Source organism: Dermacentor silvarum, chromosome 10 (genome assembly GCF_013339745.2).
Source record: "Dermacentor silvarum isolate Dsil-2018 chromosome 10, BIME_Dsil_1.4, whole genome shotgun sequence".
In the NCBI taxonomy this organism is placed as follows: domain Eukaryota; kingdom Metazoa; phylum Arthropoda; class Arachnida; order Ixodida; family Ixodidae; genus Dermacentor; species Dermacentor silvarum.
The window spans coordinates 16,713,169-16,733,878 of record NC_051163.1 but is presented as its reverse complement, the minus strand read 5'-3'; the positions used below and the strand labels follow the sequence as shown (position 1 = coordinate 16,733,878).

Sequence of the window (20,710 nt, the reverse complement as noted above, 5' to 3'; positions counted from 1 at the left end):
TTTCACGTTAGTGGAGCTGCATTAGCGCTGGATTTGAACTACACAAGCGCAGAATTTGAATCCAGCGCTTAATGTAGCTCCAATCCTGCTCAAATCCTGCGCTTGTGTAGTTCAAACCAACGGTGAGTTAACATAAGGCAAACACCGGCGCATCACTGCTTCGTACTTCCCCAGGTTTCACGTTAGTGGAGCTGCATTAACGCTGGATTTGAACTACACAAGCGCAGAATTTGAGCAGGATTGAAGCTACATTAGACGCAGGATTTGAGCAGAGTTTGCACTACACAAGCGCAGGATTTTTTTGTCCTTGCCCCTTTCAAAGGGTTGCCAATAAATCATCAACATCATCATCATCAGGGCTTCGTGCGTGCAAAAGGCCTCGCATATCTGCACTTTTCAGCCTTGATCTGCGTAGTGACACTTGTGCTCTCAAAATTGGGCGTGCAGAGGCATCTTTTGCAATGGTCTGAAAGATTTCTATAGACCCTGCAGCTAACTCTTGAACTTGCAGGCGATGCTCCCTCAGCCTGTCATTGGCCGCGTTCAATTAAAGCTTGAACGCAGGCGTGAGCAAAGGAGATTTGGTTTGGTTCGGTGCCTGTATACATATAGCACAACAAAAGGAGAGAAAGTCAATAAACAGCGGCATACCGTCGTTCTTCACGCCATCACCTTCGCCTCGCCGTCTTGTCAAGCTCACGTTATACATATAGCTGGACATGGCCCAGGTGCGATGCGCGAGCCATATATCGTGCCGCGCGTCTGGCAACCGTGGTTTTCCCGTGCTCACGTGGGGGCCATTGCACGAGCGATCACGAGCGTATGCAAAATGGCTCACGTTTCTTCTGCCCGGTCTCCATGTTCGAGCATGCTACGCGCCGAGTGAGAACATCGCACGTCTTCGCAGCGTCCAGGCAGGCCGATGACAGCTGGTAATCGCACGATTTTGTATTCGCCCCCCCCCCCCCCCCCCCCCCTCTCGCGTTCTCCCCGCGTTTCTCTTGAGGCGAGCGTTGCGCTGACAGCTTGGCAGCCTTTTCCTGCAGCGTCTTGTCTCTCCAGAAACCCTGATCGTCGGCCATTTGCATGACGGAACTGAGTAGATACATTGTTCCAGCGGCGCAGGGGCGGCTGTGTTTTGTATGGCATTCGATGACGCTCTCAACGCGCGCTTTAGCGCTTTTCAAGGTTCGAAATACGGTCAATTCATAACTAAGAAGAGAGCAGCGCAAAAACGTGGCGCTATAGAAAGCAGAAGACAAAACGAGGGTTAGCGTTGTAGGCTTTCTTATTCTTTCTGCACGTCGTCTGCTTTTTTTTTTTTTTATATACCAGACGCCGCCTTCTTCGCTCGCTCGCTTTGCCGCTCAAGTCGTGATTCCATAGACAGTGCGTTCAGCGGCTTTGTTTCCTTCGGTCGTGACAATGGGATTGGGCTTTCAACGAGCGACTTTCGAACTCCTTTTGTCTTGCTCTGCGGTGAACGTTGCCAACTTTCATTGTCCCGATTTGCCCGCATCTATAGCGAGCGTTTCTTATATAAACCACGAGTGGGTGTTGTGAACTGCATTGTATGGCGTGATCGCCTTTTCTGCCACGCTTGACTCATTTCACACGAACTTGACGTGGTGCCTTCGACAGAGCAGCCGAGGGTTCGCGCGGCTCCGAGCCACAGTTTCTGAAAGTCAATCTCTCATGGTGCCGGTAGGTCCGGCAGAAATGACGGGGCCGTTCGAGCGTCGAACAGTGTTACAAGCTATGGGGGTAGCTTTTCGACATTTTAGTACCTCAAGTATACGCCCTGTTATACTTGCCCGGCAAGACATAGGTATACTTACAACTCCCGGTATTGCTTACAATCAGGCCGGAACTAGTACTCTTTTCGGCAAGGCATAGGTACATTTACAGCTCGCGACATTACTGACAATCAGGTTGTCCTCGACGTCATATTACTTTTGATGGATTGTAGTGCCAGTGTTTCATTTGCAAGTGCTGTTTTATGTACGGTTCTTAATGTTTTTTTTCTTTTTCGAAATGTCGATGTTCTTGTCCGAGCTTTCGTGACGTTTTATCGTCGAAGTTAAACGTGAAATTTCAAACGTGATATCTCGTGGTCGATAAAGATGATTACACTCAATAAACTAAAAAAATTATTCTCGCTTATTAAGCGTAATGGAAGACAAATGGTGACCCAGGTTCGCGATGCGCTGTGACTTTCCACTGTAGTTATTGTTCCATTTTCTTCGAGTAGGGACAAGCATGGGGTTTTCTCGAGAGTGTCGAAGGAAAACTACCTAGTAGTTTTCATGAATATGCTTCTATTCATCTATTATTACTCTTTATATCCTTGTCTCTGCTCTATTCATCTATTATTACTCCTTATATCCTTGTCTCTGCTCAATCTCATACCCGATCACCAGTGTGACGTCATATCTTTTAAGATATTTTCTCATCCGTTTTAAAGCAGGAACATTTCTCGAAGTTTGCTACGCTGAGACTGTTGTTACTTTGGAATGCAACGGTAGTTCTTATTTATAAATAGGCTATTAAATGAATGCTGGTATAATATATTCTACTCCATTTTTCGCGTTAGACCTTGAAGGTCCTGGACCACGAGACCCTAGGTCCAGGACCTGGCTCGGTCGCCTGCTCTGCTGCTGCTCGTTGCTTTGCCCGATGTAGCAGCACTGCATACGACCGAGCGAACCGAAGAGAGTGTCAAAATTTCGTGATGTCCCGCTCCCACGTGACCACCTTTTACGTCACGACACAGTCACCTCCTGGAGAACAAAACCGAAACCTCCTGCAGAAAAAAAATTATATTAAATTTAATTTAAGGTGCTCTGGTGCTTTCCTGAATTTTTTTCTAGGGTTTAGAGGCCTGGGACCTTAAACTATCGCAAAAAAAAACGAAAAAAGAAAAAACGATGAAGCGTTGACGATATTTTGCCAGTAATCCTCTAACTAGACACAAGTAGGTGTCTTCGAGATTCATGACGTCACGCAGATCTGTAGGGATAACTTCGGTGCGCCGTCGTCACCCGCTTCTCGTTTTCTCATCTATTCGCTGCCTTGCCGAGCTTCCTCCCCCGGCAAGGGTTGCATCTTGCTATTACATAAGTGTAATTTGTTAATACAGCTTGACGCACTATTCTTTATTGTTTCTTTAAAGGAGTATACTGAAACCACACTTCCGACTTATTATTCCTCGATTATAGTGACGGTCCAAACCGCGAAGACTTTTTTAAAATGCCGGAAATCGTCTGAGCGCCCTAAATAATTTGCTGCAATGCTTGCTTCTACAAACCGGTTTCCGTTTTCGTATCCAGCAAGGCGACTGCGTCATAACATCGTGATAAATTGACTCGTTTCGTTCCTACGACTGTAACGGCTGCCACACAGGAGTGCAGCCAGACGAAACACGCCTCGAACACTTGCTTACATGTGTATGAACAATAAATGAGGAAGTCTCTCTCCGGAGACTTCGGGCCGGGGCGGCCCTTACAGCAGCCATCACTGGTGCTTGGGGTCAACCATACGAAGATATTGTCCAGTGTCCTAAGGGCTGCAGCTGATACCCGCCATCTACTTTGGACGTGCCTTAGGATAAAGACAGTTCGCGGAAGTGTACTGAAAGGTGTGAAATTGAACAGGGATCAAGCTGTAGGCTATGACAGATGGATTATGGACAACATATTTTATAAGTTACTATTGCAGTGTCTCTATGAAACGGGCCTGCATCCTTACATTTACTTCCATACTGATATGCCGCGTGGCAACCCAAGCGAAAAAATAATAATAATAAATTGTATGTTATAATAGCAGGTCCCCCTTCTCTTTTTGACAATGGGACCTCCTCATGTACGTATATCCCACGTACAGTCGCCATCAACATGAAAGGGAACGGCGAATTTTTTTTTTTAACGACAATAACTCGTGGTCCACGGGTTCAAATCTAGGAACTTGATACATGACGATAAATTTTCCTGTTGGAACTTTTAGTATCATTGAACACTTTTATGGAGGGCATGTGTGTTTTGCCCCCAAGGGCGTTTGAACAAAAAATAGGGGTTCCCTTTCATATTGATGACGACTGTACGTGTAACAAATCCTATGTATAACAAAAACGATTCTGAATCTGAACAGGTGAAATCGTAGCTCGTTTTTATTTTTTTTAACGAGACGCTCGGTGTTCATGCCGCAGGAAATGTCTTCTGCCGCTGAAGGAACTAGTCGCTCTCACGTCAGCGCTGCATCGGGGCGGCAAGCGCCCGGCCCAGGGGATGCTCCGGTGGACGAACGTACGGTTGGACTGGTCAAGCTTTTCATGTCAACCCTGCTGCCCGACTTCTCCCCCAGGGGCGCTGTGTACGCTGTCGCCCTCGTACTCGCCGTCTGCTACGCCGGGATCGTCCTCGCCGGTGCGCTAGCTGACTTACAGCTCGATCGCGCCACGCTCACGTGTAGCCGATGCGTATCCACGGAGGAAGGAAAGAACGAGATAAAACGTAATCAAAACGAGAATTCGGCAGAGACACTTAAACACTGCTTAATCGTGGGAATTTGCGAAAGCATTGTACCGCTTGTAGACCGCGGAGCGTCATGAACGCGCTAATTTTATAGACTCGTGACGTCGCGCCACCTCCTCCCCATTGGCTACGCCGTGACGTGCCCAATGACGCGCGCGCTAGGCCGCACAGTGTGCTCGTCCTCGCACTCCGGAGGCCCGGGTTCAATTCTCGCCCAGAGCGAAATGTACCAGATTTTATTTTCAAAGTGATTAATATACCTTGTTTACATGAACCTCCCTGAGAAATGTGACGTCAATCTGAGCATTTTACACGTGTTTTTACTCTTTGAGGCGTCGGCCATTTTTTTGGGTACCATCTTTCGGTCACGCCGACGCCGACGGATTTTCGCGTAATGGGGCATATAATGCTTTCGCATTAAAGTATAAACCGCATTCACGCGATCTTGCGCGCGACAGCGTCAAGCGACGCAATGGAGATGGCTGTCGCGGTCGCTCGTCGCCTACAAGTCGTACCGCATGCGAGCGACGACTTTGAGCGACGTCTCCCCGGTGTTGCCGGTATGAGGGCAGCAAATACTCGCCGAAAATGGCGTGACGCTTGCTTTATTAATTTAAGTTAATGTGTTTTAGTGTAAAGAGCAGCATAAATATTTCTAAAGGTCTTGCACTACGTTATTATCCTTGCACGTATCAAAATCTAGTCGTTTGCTCGTTCCGTGCGATAATCGGTAGTGCTTGACTGATGTATATCCAGTACCGGCTTCGCGCTATTGGCTAGTCGCTCATAGCACTTCCGGGCGACGAGCGACGAATTCTAGATTTCTAGAACCGAGCGATTGAGCGAAAGGACCGAGCGATCTGTTCGCGCGACGGCCCGTTTCGTCGCTCGAAGCCGTCGCTCGTCGCCGTCGCGCACAAAATCGCGTGAATGCGGTTTGGGCTTAAAAAAGAGAAAAAAAAGTAGTTTCACCCGAAGGCGAAACATTAAACGCGATAACAAAGTGTAGAGCTACACTGGAGCTCCTTGCACGATGTTCTAACAATACGCGCAAGCGACATGGCTCGACGCAGCACGCGAGACAACTGGTGCTGTTTGTTTGTTGGGTGCCGGCCCAAAGTCAAGTTAGTCCTAGTAAACTGCTCCTGCGTAGCAGAAACAGCGCCCTGGCAGGTACCAGGCGTCTCGTAACGCTGTCGCGATGAGGCGATACAGGTGTCGCGCCTCCATGGTGCCCGAGATGAGACCGACGGAAATCCGTCGATGTTTGTCAGCACCAAATGAAATGTTGTTGTTCAAACGTACTTATTACAGCGTAATCTGTTATGGGCTCATTCCAATAGCCGTTTCGGTTGCGATGGTGCCGCCGCCGGCGGTGTACGCCTCCGTAACCGCTATCGCCGGAAATGCGAAAAAAGTACCCGATTCCCGCCTGGATCGAACCCGCGCCCGCTGCGTGAGAGCCAGATACTCTACCATTGAGCCACGCAAGCGCTTGCTATCGGGCAGCGGAAAAATGCCCTAAAACGTTCCGAAGCGCGCAGGGACAGAGGACCCTAGCCTCCGCCAGTATGGTGGCGCCATCTAGGTAAGGCGCCTGCAAACGCAGTGTGCGCAGGCGCAGACGACGAGATGCGATTCAGACGAGGCGCGCAATCAACGCGATCCCGAGCTGCCGAGCCTCCGCCAGTATGGTGGCGCCATCAGGTTAAGGTGCCTGCAAACGCAGCGTGCCCGACATGCAAGTTGCAGTTGTAAGGCTTTATCGGGCTCAGCACACTGCTGCGCAGAGAGCATTACAAGCCGCAGCTCGCCGTCGACGCCGGGCGGACAGTTAAGATGGTTCTCGTCAAAACGAGGCGAACAGACTACCGCGAAGACCCTGTTGTGCGTGGTGCCCAAATTGGAGCTACTTTTGAGCCGCTCCACCAGCGTACGCTGTGACTGTGCTGCATGTGCCGCGCAGGCCTGTGACTTTTTTTCTAACCCCCCCCCCCCTTGACTATTGTAATCAGAAGTTGACTAGGGTATGGTATATTTAGCTTGACGTTTACTATCCGGTCAGCTCAGACCACTGTGTGCACCGTGCACGGTTTAATATCCCAACAGTTCTTCAGCAAGAACACTATATATAATGTATGCGCACTCAACGCTCATGCCAGCAAGCCAGAACGCTCGCCTGGCTCACGCAGAGCCGACTGAGCGGAGTATCCACTTCGATTCTTCGCTCTTACAGCTAAACGCGCTGCACGTCTCAGAAGACCTTCTAAGGCCTCATTCACACAGCCGTCAAACGCTCCGTCACGTCACCGTCACGGCATCCGTTTTCGTCAGGGGAGAGGGTTTCCGAGTCGTTTTCCCCTCAAAAACGGCTCGCCGGCGACGCAGAGCGGTGCTCTACGTTTCCGTCGCCAGCACGGTGACGGATCCCCGCCCCTCAAATATCGACCAATCAGAAATTAAGAAGCCGACGCTAAATACAGCCATATTACAAAGCTGAAGCTGGCAACAGCAGCGGCGGCTGGTTTGTTTACATGCGTGCCAGCATTGGTTCCACGTGCGGCACGTCGAAAACTCAGCTGTGCGTTTCGGTGGTGCTCAAATGTGCGACATGGACCACGCCGATGGCCGAACTTGCGATTCCTGCACATTTTTCGCCCCCACGTACTTGTTCGTCGCCGAGCTTTGCGCCCTTATTGCGGTCTCCGCTTGTAAATCAAGAACAGCAGCAGAAAACCGCTCGGCATTGCGAAAGTCGCCTATTCGTACACTGCTCCGTCGCGCCTGCTGTGCGTTTTTTTTTGACGTGACGGTGACGTGACGGAGCGTTTGACGGCTGTGTGAATGAGGCCTAACCCTTCATACGCGGGCCGCGCATGCGCGTCTTTACTGGGACAGCACGGCGCCGCCGGCGCTATCGTCTCACGTGTCCGCATAATTGCCATTCCAACGAAAAGTCGGCCCAACACGTGATCATGTAACAGTAGGTTTTGTATCCTTCGCCGCGGCGCTCAACCATCGCCTCCTAATAGATAGCACAATTAGGCTTGTGAACCTCGATCCATGACGTCATTCTACCTTGCCCGACTGTCGTAGAATCTAATGGGAATGCTCCCGAGTAATCGGCGGTGACCTTGACGTCACCGATTTCGCGACGCCGGGCATGGCAATGCAAATTTCGGTCCAAGTATAGCATGACGTCACAAAGCAGAGTGCTCAGGCCTGCTATCTATATGAGGCGTTGGCTCAACGTACGTTGTTCCTGAACTGGCGACGAGTGCGAAAGCACCGTGCGGCTACAGCACTCGCCCGTTTGCAACGAAAGCGATAAATGTATACGTTGTGATAAACAACCGAAGCTGCAAAAGTACATCGAGAGAAAATACTCCGAGAGCGCATGGCAAAGTACCCGAACAAGCATGTAGTGCCCGCCGAGGGAAACCTACCGAGAACGAAGCACACTGGGCCGAGTTCGGCGAGCACAGGGTCACGTGTCGGGCCGACTTTTGAAGACACGAGAGAGAGAGAGAGAGAATGCGAAGGGGACGCCGTCACGGTGAGTTTGGGTTGCGAAGGTTGGCTGCCGTGACGTCATTCTCTCTTCTGGCATTTCCTTCCACCTCGATCGTGTTCCTCGGTTGCGCAGGCTCAGGATTCAATTAGCTATCTCGCCGTTTTATGCGACGCTACAGTTTCGAAGCAACGGCTAGTCACAGCGAGTGTACTTCCAGGGGATTGATACGACGGTATGTTCATCACAAGTTGCTGTGGGACTAGTCGATGAGGTTGGACCGTGTGAGGGGCAGAAACGTGGAGGTTGACAAAAAAAGCTTGGTAAGAAGCTAGCGGCCGCGTAACGAGCGTTGGAAAGAGAAATTATTGGTGAAACATTAAGACGTAATACGACAGCGGTGTACATTAAACAGCAGAGGAGGGTGAGTGAGATTCTATTAGAAATCAAGTGGCATAGAAAGGGCAGGCACCGTGATTCTTATAGGTGGTCACCAGTGACCTATCAGAGAAATGATAGAATGAAGTTCCAAGGCTAAGGAAGTGCACTCGAGGATGACAGGAAACTATATATGTCGCGTCATGAAACCGTAAATATGCAGCGCGATGTCAGCTGTGCATGACACTGGATTATTGAAAATTGCTGGGAGATGAATTCGTCCTTCCGTGACTGCTACTGCTGATGACGACGACCGCAAAGTCGGGTCCCAATTTTTCTTTAGAAGAATCGAGATCTGGATAAGTTGGTCCATTTTAGGAACCTTAGCATAGCACACGAGACGGCATAAAGTGGAACACACGACACACGGACGCTGTGTCACCTCTTCCACTGACCATCTCTCTTGTGCGCTGCCACTATAGGTGCATTTTTGTTTTTGCCCCTAAATGGCGGTTACATTCATCTTTTGATATTGTTTGGCGCTCCGTTATGACAACATTCGGTAACCTTGGCCGCTATCTTGTACGCGTTCGAAAGGCCGACGTTCGTTTTCGCCTCATGCGATTGGCGCGGCCTGGACCAATCGTGTGAGACGAAACCGAACGTCGGCTTTTCGAACGCGTACGAGATAGCGGCCCTTGTCTCATTGCCCCGCGCAATTAGATACTCTTGTGTGTTTATGATGCGCAGATGGGACAGTTCTGCGCGTGAATATGGCGTGATGAAGTTCGCGAAGGCGAACCGAACCAGCCTCGCGCGCGTGTATGTGGCTGGTTGACGAATGCGACGAGTGTTGTTTGTCGGCATCGCTCGCAGGAGTCATCAGGAAGGCGCCCTCGTCCCCGTTCCGCTGCGACGACCCGTCTCTGCAGGCAGCCCAGGAGAAGGACGTCCTGCCCACAGCTCCTTACGTTGCGCTCGTGTTCGCCTCTTCGGTGACCGTGGTGTTCGTGAACGAGTTCCGCCGAGCCTCCGCCAGCTGGACGGAGGCCACTTACTGGACAGCCAGGCATCTGCGAAGATTCTTCGTTGGCTTCGTCGTCACGGGTGAGTACACAGCGCACTATATAAGTTGTGCATATGCTCCCTACGGAATCAGTGTTGCGTAGAGGTCCGCCATTTTGATCGGAAAACTAACCAACGGGTTGATGGAAAGCTACACGTCAAGTTCGCAGAAGCCAAGCTTGTCATGACATGAACGATCGCGGGTGGCCAGCGCTACCCCCGGGGATCTACCCGCTTTATCTTGGACAATCGAGGACCACTTTATTACGGACTTGCACATATGAGCTATATATGGTAGTTTGATTTCTTCTGGACTGGGCGTTGGTCATCGAAGGAAGCGCCGAACTGCGCAGTTACGTTGTGGCGTTGCCATCGCTAACTTTCGTTATCTGTGCACTAGTGGTGGCTTCTCCGCGTTGCATGGTTGCTTTTGGAACCACGGAACTACGCTTGACAGATGGTGGCGAGAGCGTCGAATGGAAAACAGATGCGCACCTCTGGCTAAAAGGCGCCATACACATTAGCACACATCAACTCTGCAGCACAGGTGACAATACGTGGCAGGTTGGGCTGTGTTAGTAATTCATAGAGTTGAGAATAGTACGGCGAACTGGGCGAGTTCGTATTGGCTCATTGTGAAAAATACACGTAGAACGAGGGACAAGGTGATAAAGGAAGTCGGGACGCTAGCGTACCTGTCCCGTCTTCCTCCTTCACCTTGTGCCCTCGTTGTAGGCGCCTTTTTCAATGTTTTATTTTTATTTAAACGAATATAAAATAAGTAATCGATGGTGTTTTAAACTGTCAGGACACTAGGAAAATACATCACAGCGGGCACGCAAGGAGCGCTAGCTCTCTCATATACGGTTTAAAGAGTAAAAACATGGCCGCCATACGCCGACAACAATAAAATCGAGGTTTGTCATGGAAAAACAGGACGTTTCCCCGTCTAGTCGAGATTAAACATATTAAAGGGTAAAAAATGTACGTTTCGCCCGTCCTCGGCCGCTACGTCCATTTTTTACCCTTTAATATGTTTAATCCCGACTAGACAGGCTTCCGTCGAGCCTTGAAGTTTACGATTTGCAGTTTATACTGATATATAGACCATTTTACGGAAGCGTTTAGGTGCCGCCATCTTGGGCTGATAACGCTGCTGTTTTCTGTCTTTAACAATGAAGTGTACGTTACTGCAGTCGATTCGAAAGCACGAAAATAGTTGCATAAATGCGTTCCGCGTTTCATGGCTATGTCACGTGACTTCACTTCTCATAAAACTTAGAAATCTTTTGTAACAGCGCAAGGTGACGGTGCCCATGAGTCGGATATAAAATCGCCTATACGCACAACAAGGAAACACAAGCAAACAAGGAAACACGTCGACACACAGACGTTGCCGTCGGCGCTTAATTTCTACTCAGGCCGCCCAATTCGCTCATTTCCGGCGGTTTTCGTAAAACATTTGTTGCCCCAAATCAGTCGTTTATTTGGAGCACTTCTGTGTTTCACGAGAGAGAGCGAGAGAAAATAATAATGAAAGGCAAGGAGGTTAGCCAGGACTGAGCCCGGTTGGCTACCCTACACGGGTCGAAGGGAACAGGGGAGAGAAATATTAGGAGAACGAGAGAAAGTCCACTGTGGACATCGCCGACTTGGTAACTGTTTTAAGTAACAATAGCAACGCTATTGTGGCCTTTTGTAACTGCGATATTCGAGGTCATGGTCCCAAGATCTTGTTCAAGGTGAATGTTTTTTTATCCAACTGATTTAGAGCTGTGCGCAGGTCGTGTCTTTCGTTTTCAAATGATGGGCAGTAGCACAGTAGGTGTTCTATGGTCTCCTCGACGCCGCAGGCATTGCACTCGGCGCTATTAGCCATTCCAATCAAACACCTATATGCTTCGGCGAATGCAACGCGCAAGCGTAAGTGGCACATCGTTGTTTCCTAATTTCCCGGAAGTCCAGGTGTTTCACGAGGATTTGAACGGGGAACATGGAGATGGACACCTAACTAGATACTTCTGCATCGTCACTCGCGACTGTCAACGGCGCGTCGCCCGATCCCGCGCAGGTGACATTGCCCACACCGTCCAGCTAGCCGTCAACGCCAAGAGACCGTACTTCATCGACGCCTGCCAACCCGCTGTGAAGCTGCCCAACGGGACAGAGGTGCTCGTTTGTTCGGGAATACCGGTGGCCCCGGAATCGCAGTCAGGTGCGAGCGATATTATGTTAAGCGGAGACCAAAAGACAAACAACACTTCAGGAACCGCAAATATCGATAGCCCTTGCGCAGAACACATGTATCGTGCTGGGACAAATGTTGCCACGTTGAGACTCGAGTCATCATATATGAAAAGATTCTTGCTGCAGCGGGATGTGAAGTGCGCCGCTGTTCCACCATTCCCTAACCCATCTCCCTTTCCACTAGTCAGGCTACGAGCCTAACTGGTGCGAAGGAAGGTGGCTTAGTGGGGTTGACGTTCGTCGTCGTTTTCTCACCGGATATATTTGTGGATATACGTTGACAAAATAGGTGACGGGGTATATGTGCTGGCTGCTGCCTTGCCGGTCTTTGGCCCACTGCGTATGTGTCCGAATAGACAATTTGCTGCTGGCTGCTGTTTGGCCTAGTAGACAAGAAGGTTCTCTTTGCGTACACCTTTCATCAACATTTTTCCCTCGACAAGCATGATGCAATACCATTGCCATCGTAACGCAGCTAGCTAACAGCTACAGGCGGCGATCGATGCCGTGTTTTTGTCATCCACTGCTGCTGCCAGCTCGCTGAGCTCAATCAAGCTTCGCGGCATTTGGATTCCAGAATAACAATAGATCTCTCTCTCTCTCTCTCTCTCTCTCTGTGCGTGTGCGTGCGTGTACGCGTTCGCGTGAGCCTGTTGTCTACTAGGCCAAACAGCAGCCAGCAGTAAATTTTCTATTCGTCTTGTACACGTGGACTATACTTCAGGCCAGTTCAATGCCAACTCTTGCAGAACCGGCGCGGCGCCATTTTCAGTATAATTCCTGTGCACTACTACTCCGACAAGTGAAAGCGTCCTGGGGGAATACGATGCCTGCACTGGGTGGATAGAATTAATACCGCAGTGCAGAAGCCACCACGCTGAACGGGTAACACGAATGGCGAAGCCCCTTCTGAACCATAGTTCGGGAAGTTCAGCTAATTCGAATGCAGCCTCTGGTAGAAGCCAGTTGATTGGTGTTCGAAAAGTGCAATCTGAAAGCATAACTCAGTATTATCTGTTTAAATTAACCATGAAGAGCTTCCGTTATAGCAAAGCTATAGCCGCCACTGTGACCGTGAGAGAATAAGTGCTTCTGCACATGCTAGAGTTGATAATCCATACTTAGAAACCTGTCTTTCACATCGGCAGTTGAAGAGGGTGGGGGGCTTCTTCATCATGGGGTAACTGTACATTGAAATCCGTGACGTCATACGGGCGAAGCGGAACCGCTGCTGTGGCGCGTAATCCAGGAAAATGTAAGACTTGCCTTCATTTCTTCCTATACAGTCATCAATTTTTCTTCCGCCAAATGAATGCAAATGGAGTTCTTCAAAAAATTAGCGTACTTGCACTGGAGGCGCAGTGCTAAAGAGACAACGGAGCTGATGGGCACCCAGCTAGTCATGGCTTTTCGGCTAGGCTAAGGACTACCAAGTCATCCCCAGCATATCCCGGAATTTATTGATTATTTGTCGATTATCGATTAGCTATTGATTGGCTATAGATTTACTATCGCAAGGTATTGGCCACGTATTTGTGCTAGGCTAAGCACTAGAAGTCATCCCCAGCATTTCCCGGAATATTGATTATTGATAGATTATCGATTAGCTATTCATTGGCTATCAATTGGCTATCGATGACTTACTAAGCTTAAATAGTCCCAATCATGCTTAGCTAGACTTAGCGAGGCTCATCTTCGCTAGTTCACAGGGGTATGTGCCATTGCGCTTGGACACTTTCTGCACCACCGCCAGGATCGTCCCACAGATTCTGTTCGCACGTTACGGACTAACGCTCGGCTTAAACAGCTCCGCTGTTAGAAATACTTTACCAGTCTATATTGATCTATAGTATTGCTCTTCAGCGTCTATGTATAATGTACAGCCTTCGCCTTTGATACCGCAGGTGTTCACAGGCGTAGCGAGTCGGAACTTTCCCCTGGAGACGGCGATGAAGAACCTTATTCGGAGGGGAACGGCGACGCAAATGACAGAGCGATTACCGCGCTGGCCGAGAACTCTAACGTCACCAACGCTCCCCGTTCGCCAGCTGTGTGGTACGTCAGTGTGCACGTGAGCCCAAGACCTCCCAGAGTATACAGGGCGGGTATTCTGTAAATATCCGCCTAGTGGACTGTCCATTTTGTCCGCCACTGGTTGGCTGGGGCTGAACCAGGGAGACGGAAACCGGCTGGAGGCGCCCGTTTCCTTCTCGCTGATACCCCAGCCTTGCCAATCGGCTGGGTGAATGGCTGGATGAATATCGTGGTATTTCATTACGATTTGCCCAGTTGTCTCTGGACTTTTGCTGCAACCCGCACATACCTGATGCTGTCGCAAATATATTTTTTTTCCGGTATGTTTTTTGTCCTCAGGCAACCAGCCCGGGGGCCCCAAACAGCAAGGCACTGCCCTTTAATTTGTGCTATCGAATAAACATTCTCTCCTTATTTCTTGCTTGTCGTCGTTGTAAATCTTCATGGACTTTCCAGTTTCTATCCTTAACACCAAATTTACCGTGTCCTTTTCGCTCATTTTTCTTTTTGATGACTCCTGGTTGTTTATTTACACTTTCACTTACCCTGTACGTGGTTGCCAACTTCCCTGACCTCTCCCTCCATTCCGTGTCCACGCTTTTCAAGTACAGATATTTGTGCATCTTTAGCCGCCCATTTCTTTTAATGCACGTTTCTGAGTCTTTCTTCAAGACTAATTTTGCTCGCGCTTCTCTGACTTCAAAAGTAGCCCCAACTCATGGCACCCTGCATTGCGTCATTTGTAATTTTGCAGTGCGCCCCCCCCCCCCCCCCCCCACTCCTACTCCATGCCAATCGCCCCACCGACCTGTGGTTAACCTCCACCCTTACAAGATCTCTGATTTAAACATAGAACGACACTTGCGAACGTACACGCCGACGCCATTACACTTTTCACGCCCATTAACTGACAGCAGCGCCACGACATCATCGTGTACCATCTCTACAGGACGGTACAGCAGCCGGGCGGAGCGCCGCGACCTTCTCCAGAAGGTCACGTCGGTGATTCGTACATCGCCTTCGGCACGAACGGCGCTTCAGGCGCTGGCGGTGACGCCCGCTACTACTATCGTCACGTTGACCTCATCAGCGATTGGGTACCGCCTACGGGTGACGTCACAGACTACCGATGCACGGGACCCAAGGGCCGCAAGTCAGGGGCGTCGTTTCCCTCGGGCCACGCCACCGTCGCGGCCTTCGCGGGCGTTTTCATGTTAGGCTACGGTATCCGGAGGTTCGTATCTTGGGCCGTATTGTTGGGCGATAACTTTCGGGTTTATCACTTTCAGTGGCGACGCTCTATTGCCCGAGTTATTGGTCGCTCTAATGAGACGTGGGGCCTTTCGACGTAAGATCGCGCAGGTGTGAATGCTATTGTATATACGATCGACCGGGAAGGCAGCCTCGTGAAAGACGAGTCTCTCATTTATGTGCACCGCGTGTTTTACTCAAAAAGGGACAACGAAGAGCTGGAATGAATGTTTAGACTGACCAAGTTTGGGTTAGAACTTTGTTCATTCAAGTTTCTTTTAATTTGACGAGAAAATATTTATTAATGCTTGAAAAAAAAATGAAGTCCCGACATATGTATATTCATAGTCCGCGAGCGATCCCATCTCATGAAAGGGGCAGGGACATCGCAAAGAGGAAGAAAATTGGTGCAGGGGCGGTCCGAAGCAGCTGCCGGAGTTCGGACCCGGGACTTCAGCACAATGCATATACAGGGTGTCCCAAGTATCATACACAAAGATTTAAAAAAAAAACGCAATTGCGTTACTCGAAGAAGCATAGTGCATATTGTTTCCAGTACAGTGGAGTAGCCGCCAGTAATAATTTAGTTACTGAGGTTTAATTAGGTAGTTGTAATTGTAGTTTCCGCGCGAACGGGCAGCCCGAAGCATTTGCGTGTGTTGACAGGCTTCTTTCACGCTCGGAAAAATACTTTGATGTAGCACGTATTGAGTAACGGAAAGCTGTACCGGAAGTTTTTCATGTGGCTCTACAATTTTCTCATTGACACTTTGATAAGCAGGACAGTACTTCTCGAGTTAGATAATTAATTACAACAAACCTAATTAAATCTCAGTAACGAAAAAATTTACTGGTGGCTACTCCACTGTACTGGAGACAATACGCGCTAGGTTTTCTTCGAGTAACGCAATTGCTCTTTTCTTGGTGCATAATAGTTGGTACACCCTGTATATCTTGTATTGTACATGTATTGTACGTGGACAAAGTAACTGTCCTGCCTCCCCTTGTGTTTGTTCTGTTGAAAGCACTTTTTCTTCGCCCTAACACAGCGATGAAAATGTGAGACCGTGTGTTGGGTTGGTGCTGCATCCTGCACTTTCATGCGATCTCGCGAAATTCGAGACGCACTTCACGGGTGCTCTTCATCGTCTGTAGAGACACAACGGTGCGCAGATTGTTAATGCCATTTTCTCTGAAAGCATCGATCACTACAAGAATATGATTAAACCAATTCCATACAGCTCCGCATGTATATGTGACTTCATACCCGGGATGAAAAGTTTACGTAATCGCTTCCGGGTTAACTTTGGTAAAGATTAAGGACAGTGCGCAATATAATGTACAAGGAGTTTCAGGAGGTTACATGTGTCTGTTAATAGATCGTTTTCGCTTATACACATAACGTCCTTCAGGGGATACCGGGTTACCGGAGACGTAGACGCCAGCAGCACCTTTGGTGGCGCCGTCTTGTGGCATAGCATTTGACCAGAGTGTGCAAAGTGCTATTATTGCAGTGATCAACTGTATCGTACTTACCTAACGGTGTGGAGAAACGGAATCGACGTAATCATGAATACGCAGTATTTAAAAAAAAAATATTTTCCTGGCGGCGACAACACAAGAATGTTTGTTTGGTTGTTGTTGGACAAAGCGTAACAAGATATCGGCTCCCGCGTTGCTACGGCCATCCGCGTTTATACGTAAAGGGCAATACGTTATATGGTCAAGCTGAAACTAAAGCTAAAGCTAAAGCTATAAGGTCAAGCTAAAGAGAGTTTCAGCTTGTGCCTAAACTTCGTACCGTTTACGGATTTCCGGGTTACCGGAGCCGTGAACTGCAGTGCTAACAATACTGGTAGTGACATCTTGTAACGATTTGTCCAACTACAACGCATATGAAACATTTTTGTGTGAGGTGAGTGAGTGTTCTCGTCGAAGGAGAATGATAAAATGAATGCACGCTGACGATGATATCGCTAGCAACTCTCTACACCAGCATTTAAGTGGACTATGATAGGTCACTGCACTAATTGCTCTGCGTCCTGTCTGGTTCGTGTCACCAGCGTCGTTACGGCAGTCCAACCCGGTATTCTGTGAGGTGTAATACGTCATCAGGTCAAGCGAAACCTTTCTAACCTCTTCTAACGTGCACCGGGATCAGTGTATAGTGCCAGATTTGCCCAAAGGATAATCGAACTGTCGCTACGCAGGTTCGCGAACTTCCACCAGCCGTTTCGAGCCGCGTTTCTGGCTTGGGCTCTGGGCACGTGCGTCTGGCTGGTGTGCGCGCAGAGGGTGGTGCAGCACAAGCACTTCCTGATCGACGTCGTGTGCGGTTCGGCGTTCGGCTCTGCCGTGGCTGCCGCCTTCGTGCTGTGGCCCTACGAAGACGACAAGGATCGACACGCCAATGCGGGACGATAGTGTCCACTAGCCTGCACTGCGAACTTTGCCTTCGCGTTTGCTTTAAGAGGCCGCGTATGGTCGTCCACTTTTATTATTTTATTCTTCTTGCGCCATACCTTCTCTTATTTTCTTATTTTCAATCTTACGATGATTCGCTTTTTTTTATTCTTAGTTATAGTTGGCATGGCTGCTTAACCACACAAAAAAAAAGTAAAGAAAAGACGTAATATTCTCGATTTAAGGCGTCATCGTTGAGTGTTCGCATTCATTTGTGGTGTTCTATTTATTGCCTGCCTGGAAGGCTTGCATTCGCGGGCCTTGAAGCTGCTGTGCCACTTTCAAGCAGCTGTGTGCGTGAGAGAGAGCGACGCAGTAAATAAGAGGGACTAATACCGGTGTCACACGACCACATTTGTTCGCGATCAAGCCCGATCAATCCTTCGCGCAAGCTACCAAAGGGAGCCAATCGCGATCGAGAATTTCGATACGTATAGGGCTCGATCGCGATCGTAAGTGGCCGTGTGACACTGGTATAAGTCGCCGGGAAACAAATACACGACGATAGCTCCAGGATTGAAGCGTAGTTATACGGAGTACCTCCTCCTCCTCCTCCTGCTGCTGCTGCTGCTGCTGCTGCTATACTACTAGTACCACCAACTATTACTACTACTACTTCAGCAGCTGCTACTTATACTATTACTACTTCTACTACCAACTATTACTACTACTGCTGCTGCTACTACTACTACTACTACTACTACTACTACTACTACTACTACTACTACTACTACTACTACTGCTACTGCTACTGCTACTGCTACTACTGCTGCTGCTGCTGCTGCTGCTACCACTACCACCACCAACTACTACTACTACGACTATACGATGTACTACTACTACTACTACTACTACTACTACTACTACTACTACTACTACTACTACTACTACTAGTAGTAGTAGTAGTAGTAGTAGTAGTAGTAGTAGTACTGCTGCTGCTGCTGCTCCTCCTCCTCCTCTTCCTCCTCCTCGTCCCGTTCAGCGATTGTTGGATCAAAACCGCAAGGCGTTTGCTCGCTGGTTGCTGAGTGTCGTGGTTCTGCTGGTTGCATCCTGTGTGGCGCTTAGTGCTCAATAACCACGACGTCCTTTAGCTTATTACAACTTTTTCATTTTTTTTCGGAGTCGCAGTCGATGACGAAGAAGAAAACAGCAACCGGCAAAGGAGTTCAACGCTCCTCCAAGACTCGCTCTCTCCCTTCCGAAAGCGGCGGCGGCTTGCGTCGTGAGATTTTGCTTCGCGGAAATCGACGCCCTCCCCGGAGCGCGCTCGCGTTGGCTCCCGCCGAGAATTAATCGTTCTTCGAGCTCCCCGGCGTTCGCGTGGGCGTCCGTATTGCTCGGTGCTCGGGCGAGCACGGAACAGGTTGCCCTGTCTGCTTGCCCGCCCAACGGCAGGTATGATGCGCGCGCGAGCAACACCCTGAACCATCGCTGTTGCACTTGTTGCCTTAGCCGCCGCTCTGCGTGTATATACCTGAAGAGAGCCTGCGTGGTTATGATACCTGCGGACACAAAATAAATGAAGCGAGAACGTGCGTGCCTTGCGTGTCTGCCTCGCCTTGGGACAGACACGTGTGAGGAACGCCCTGAACCATCGCCTATGATCTTGCCGTGTATAGCGGCGATGGATTTTGATATTAAGATTGTTTAGGAGGCAATAGAGAGTTTTAGATTAGGGGGACGCAAGCGTTGGGGCCCCAAGCGCTAGGGGGTCCCTACGCTTGCGTCCCCCTAATCTAAAACTCTCTATTGTTCTTGCTGTATATAGCGCTTACGTGTGGCGCACGTGTGGCGGTTTTAGGCAGCGTGGAAATGATTGGCAAGTGGATGGATTTGTCTAAACGTCGATCCTGTTTCGAAACGCCCGTGAGCTTTTATTGCGATAGCAATTACATGGACACTCAAAAGCAGATTTCTGCCGTCGCCGTCGCCGTCGCCGTGAGGTTCCGTATGACGTCAATGGAGATGAAATCGTCGCCGCGCGCCGAACGCTGTATGTGCGAGTGAAAGGGCGCGAGGTGCGCGCGCTTTCACGGGGAGTGAACGCACGGCGGAGAACAAACGCGCGTTCTGCGCCGTGCTCCCTTAAGGGCTGCAGAAGTAGGCGTCTCTTTCCTCCTTTACAATCACTATAGTGCCTAGAATATACTTATTCTAGGCACTATACAATCACCATATACATGTATGTAGAGCAAACGCGCCTTCTTCCGACGCGCGAGAGGCCGTGGGGGAGGGGGAGGGGAGGGGGGGGGGGGGGAAGGGAGGCGACGTTTAACTGCAGCACCAAGTGCCTATTTATATCAGAGGCTCCGGCAACAGTCACCAACGCCGCACGCATTTTGAGCGAACGCGGGCAAAACGCCGACGGCGTCGACAAAAGTTCTGCGTGTTGCCGGTGCTGCTGCATGTTCAAGTTTATACAGCTGATAAAGCTACTATCATTACTCCGTATAGCTCTCTACAAATTTGCTATCGCAATTGATGCTTCGCCTTTTAGGTAAAACTGCGACAACTTTTTTTTGGTTACGCCATGTATTTTTGCTACGCTTTCCAAGTTTCTATTTACCGTTCTTATCATTTTGTATACCATGTTTTGCGATGTTTTGCCATGTTTTTTTCCCATGTATTGAATCAGGAAACTATCTAACACTTCCGGGACAATTCTTTTTTTATTCTTTTTTTTGCTTTCCTTCCTTATTTTTTCTTGTTCTTTTTATTAATTATTGACTTCCACGTATTTAGCTTTGACGTTTTCTTCGAAAGTTTTTGCTTATTTGTACTTGTAATTTTTTTATATAATCAACTATTGTGTGATTTGCCTCTGTATTTACCTTGCCCCTCCCCTCTGCAATGTACTACTGTACCTTGAGGGTATAATAAATAAATAAAAATAAATAAAATAAATAATACTTACATACATAAATACATACACATACATACATACATACACACGTACATACATACGTACATACGTACGTACGTACATACATACATACATACATACATACATACATACATACATACATACATACATACATACATACATACATACATACATACATACATACATACATACATACATACATACATACATACATACATACATACATACATACATACATAGAAAGCAGACAGCGTACATATTGGGAGAGCTGGGTTAAACCACGACCTGGATTTTACTTAGCCTCCACCACCAATCAACGCTTCAAGTCTACACGGCGTTCTTTGC

At 48.9% G+C, this 20,710-nt stretch overlaps 1 protein-coding gene across 3 annotated transcripts; it reads left to right on the top strand.

Moving 5' to 3' along the window:
* The first annotated feature begins 780 nt into the window (after positions 1-780).
* Positions 781-17,625, top strand: LOC119466658 (uncharacterized). Of its 3 annotated transcripts, XM_049657714.1 has the most exons (7): positions 781-932; positions 4,205-4,421; positions 9,295-9,525; positions 11,555-11,698; positions 13,635-13,785; positions 14,714-14,998; positions 17,226-17,625. In XM_049657714.1, the coding sequence occupies exons 2-7, from the start codon at positions 4,208-4,210 to the stop codon at positions 17,437-17,439; spliced, it is 1,239 nt and encodes a 412-aa protein (XP_049513671.1). In that variant the 5' UTR covers positions 781-932; positions 4,205-4,207; the 3' UTR covers positions 17,440-17,625. The 3 variants fall into 3 exon arrangements, with proteins under 3 accessions (XP_049513671.1, XP_049513673.1, XP_049513672.1); XM_049657716.1 differs by lacking the exon at positions 4,205-4,421; XM_049657715.1 differs by lacking the exon at positions 11,555-11,698.
* The last annotated feature ends 3,085 nt before the right edge of the window (positions 17,626-20,710 follow it).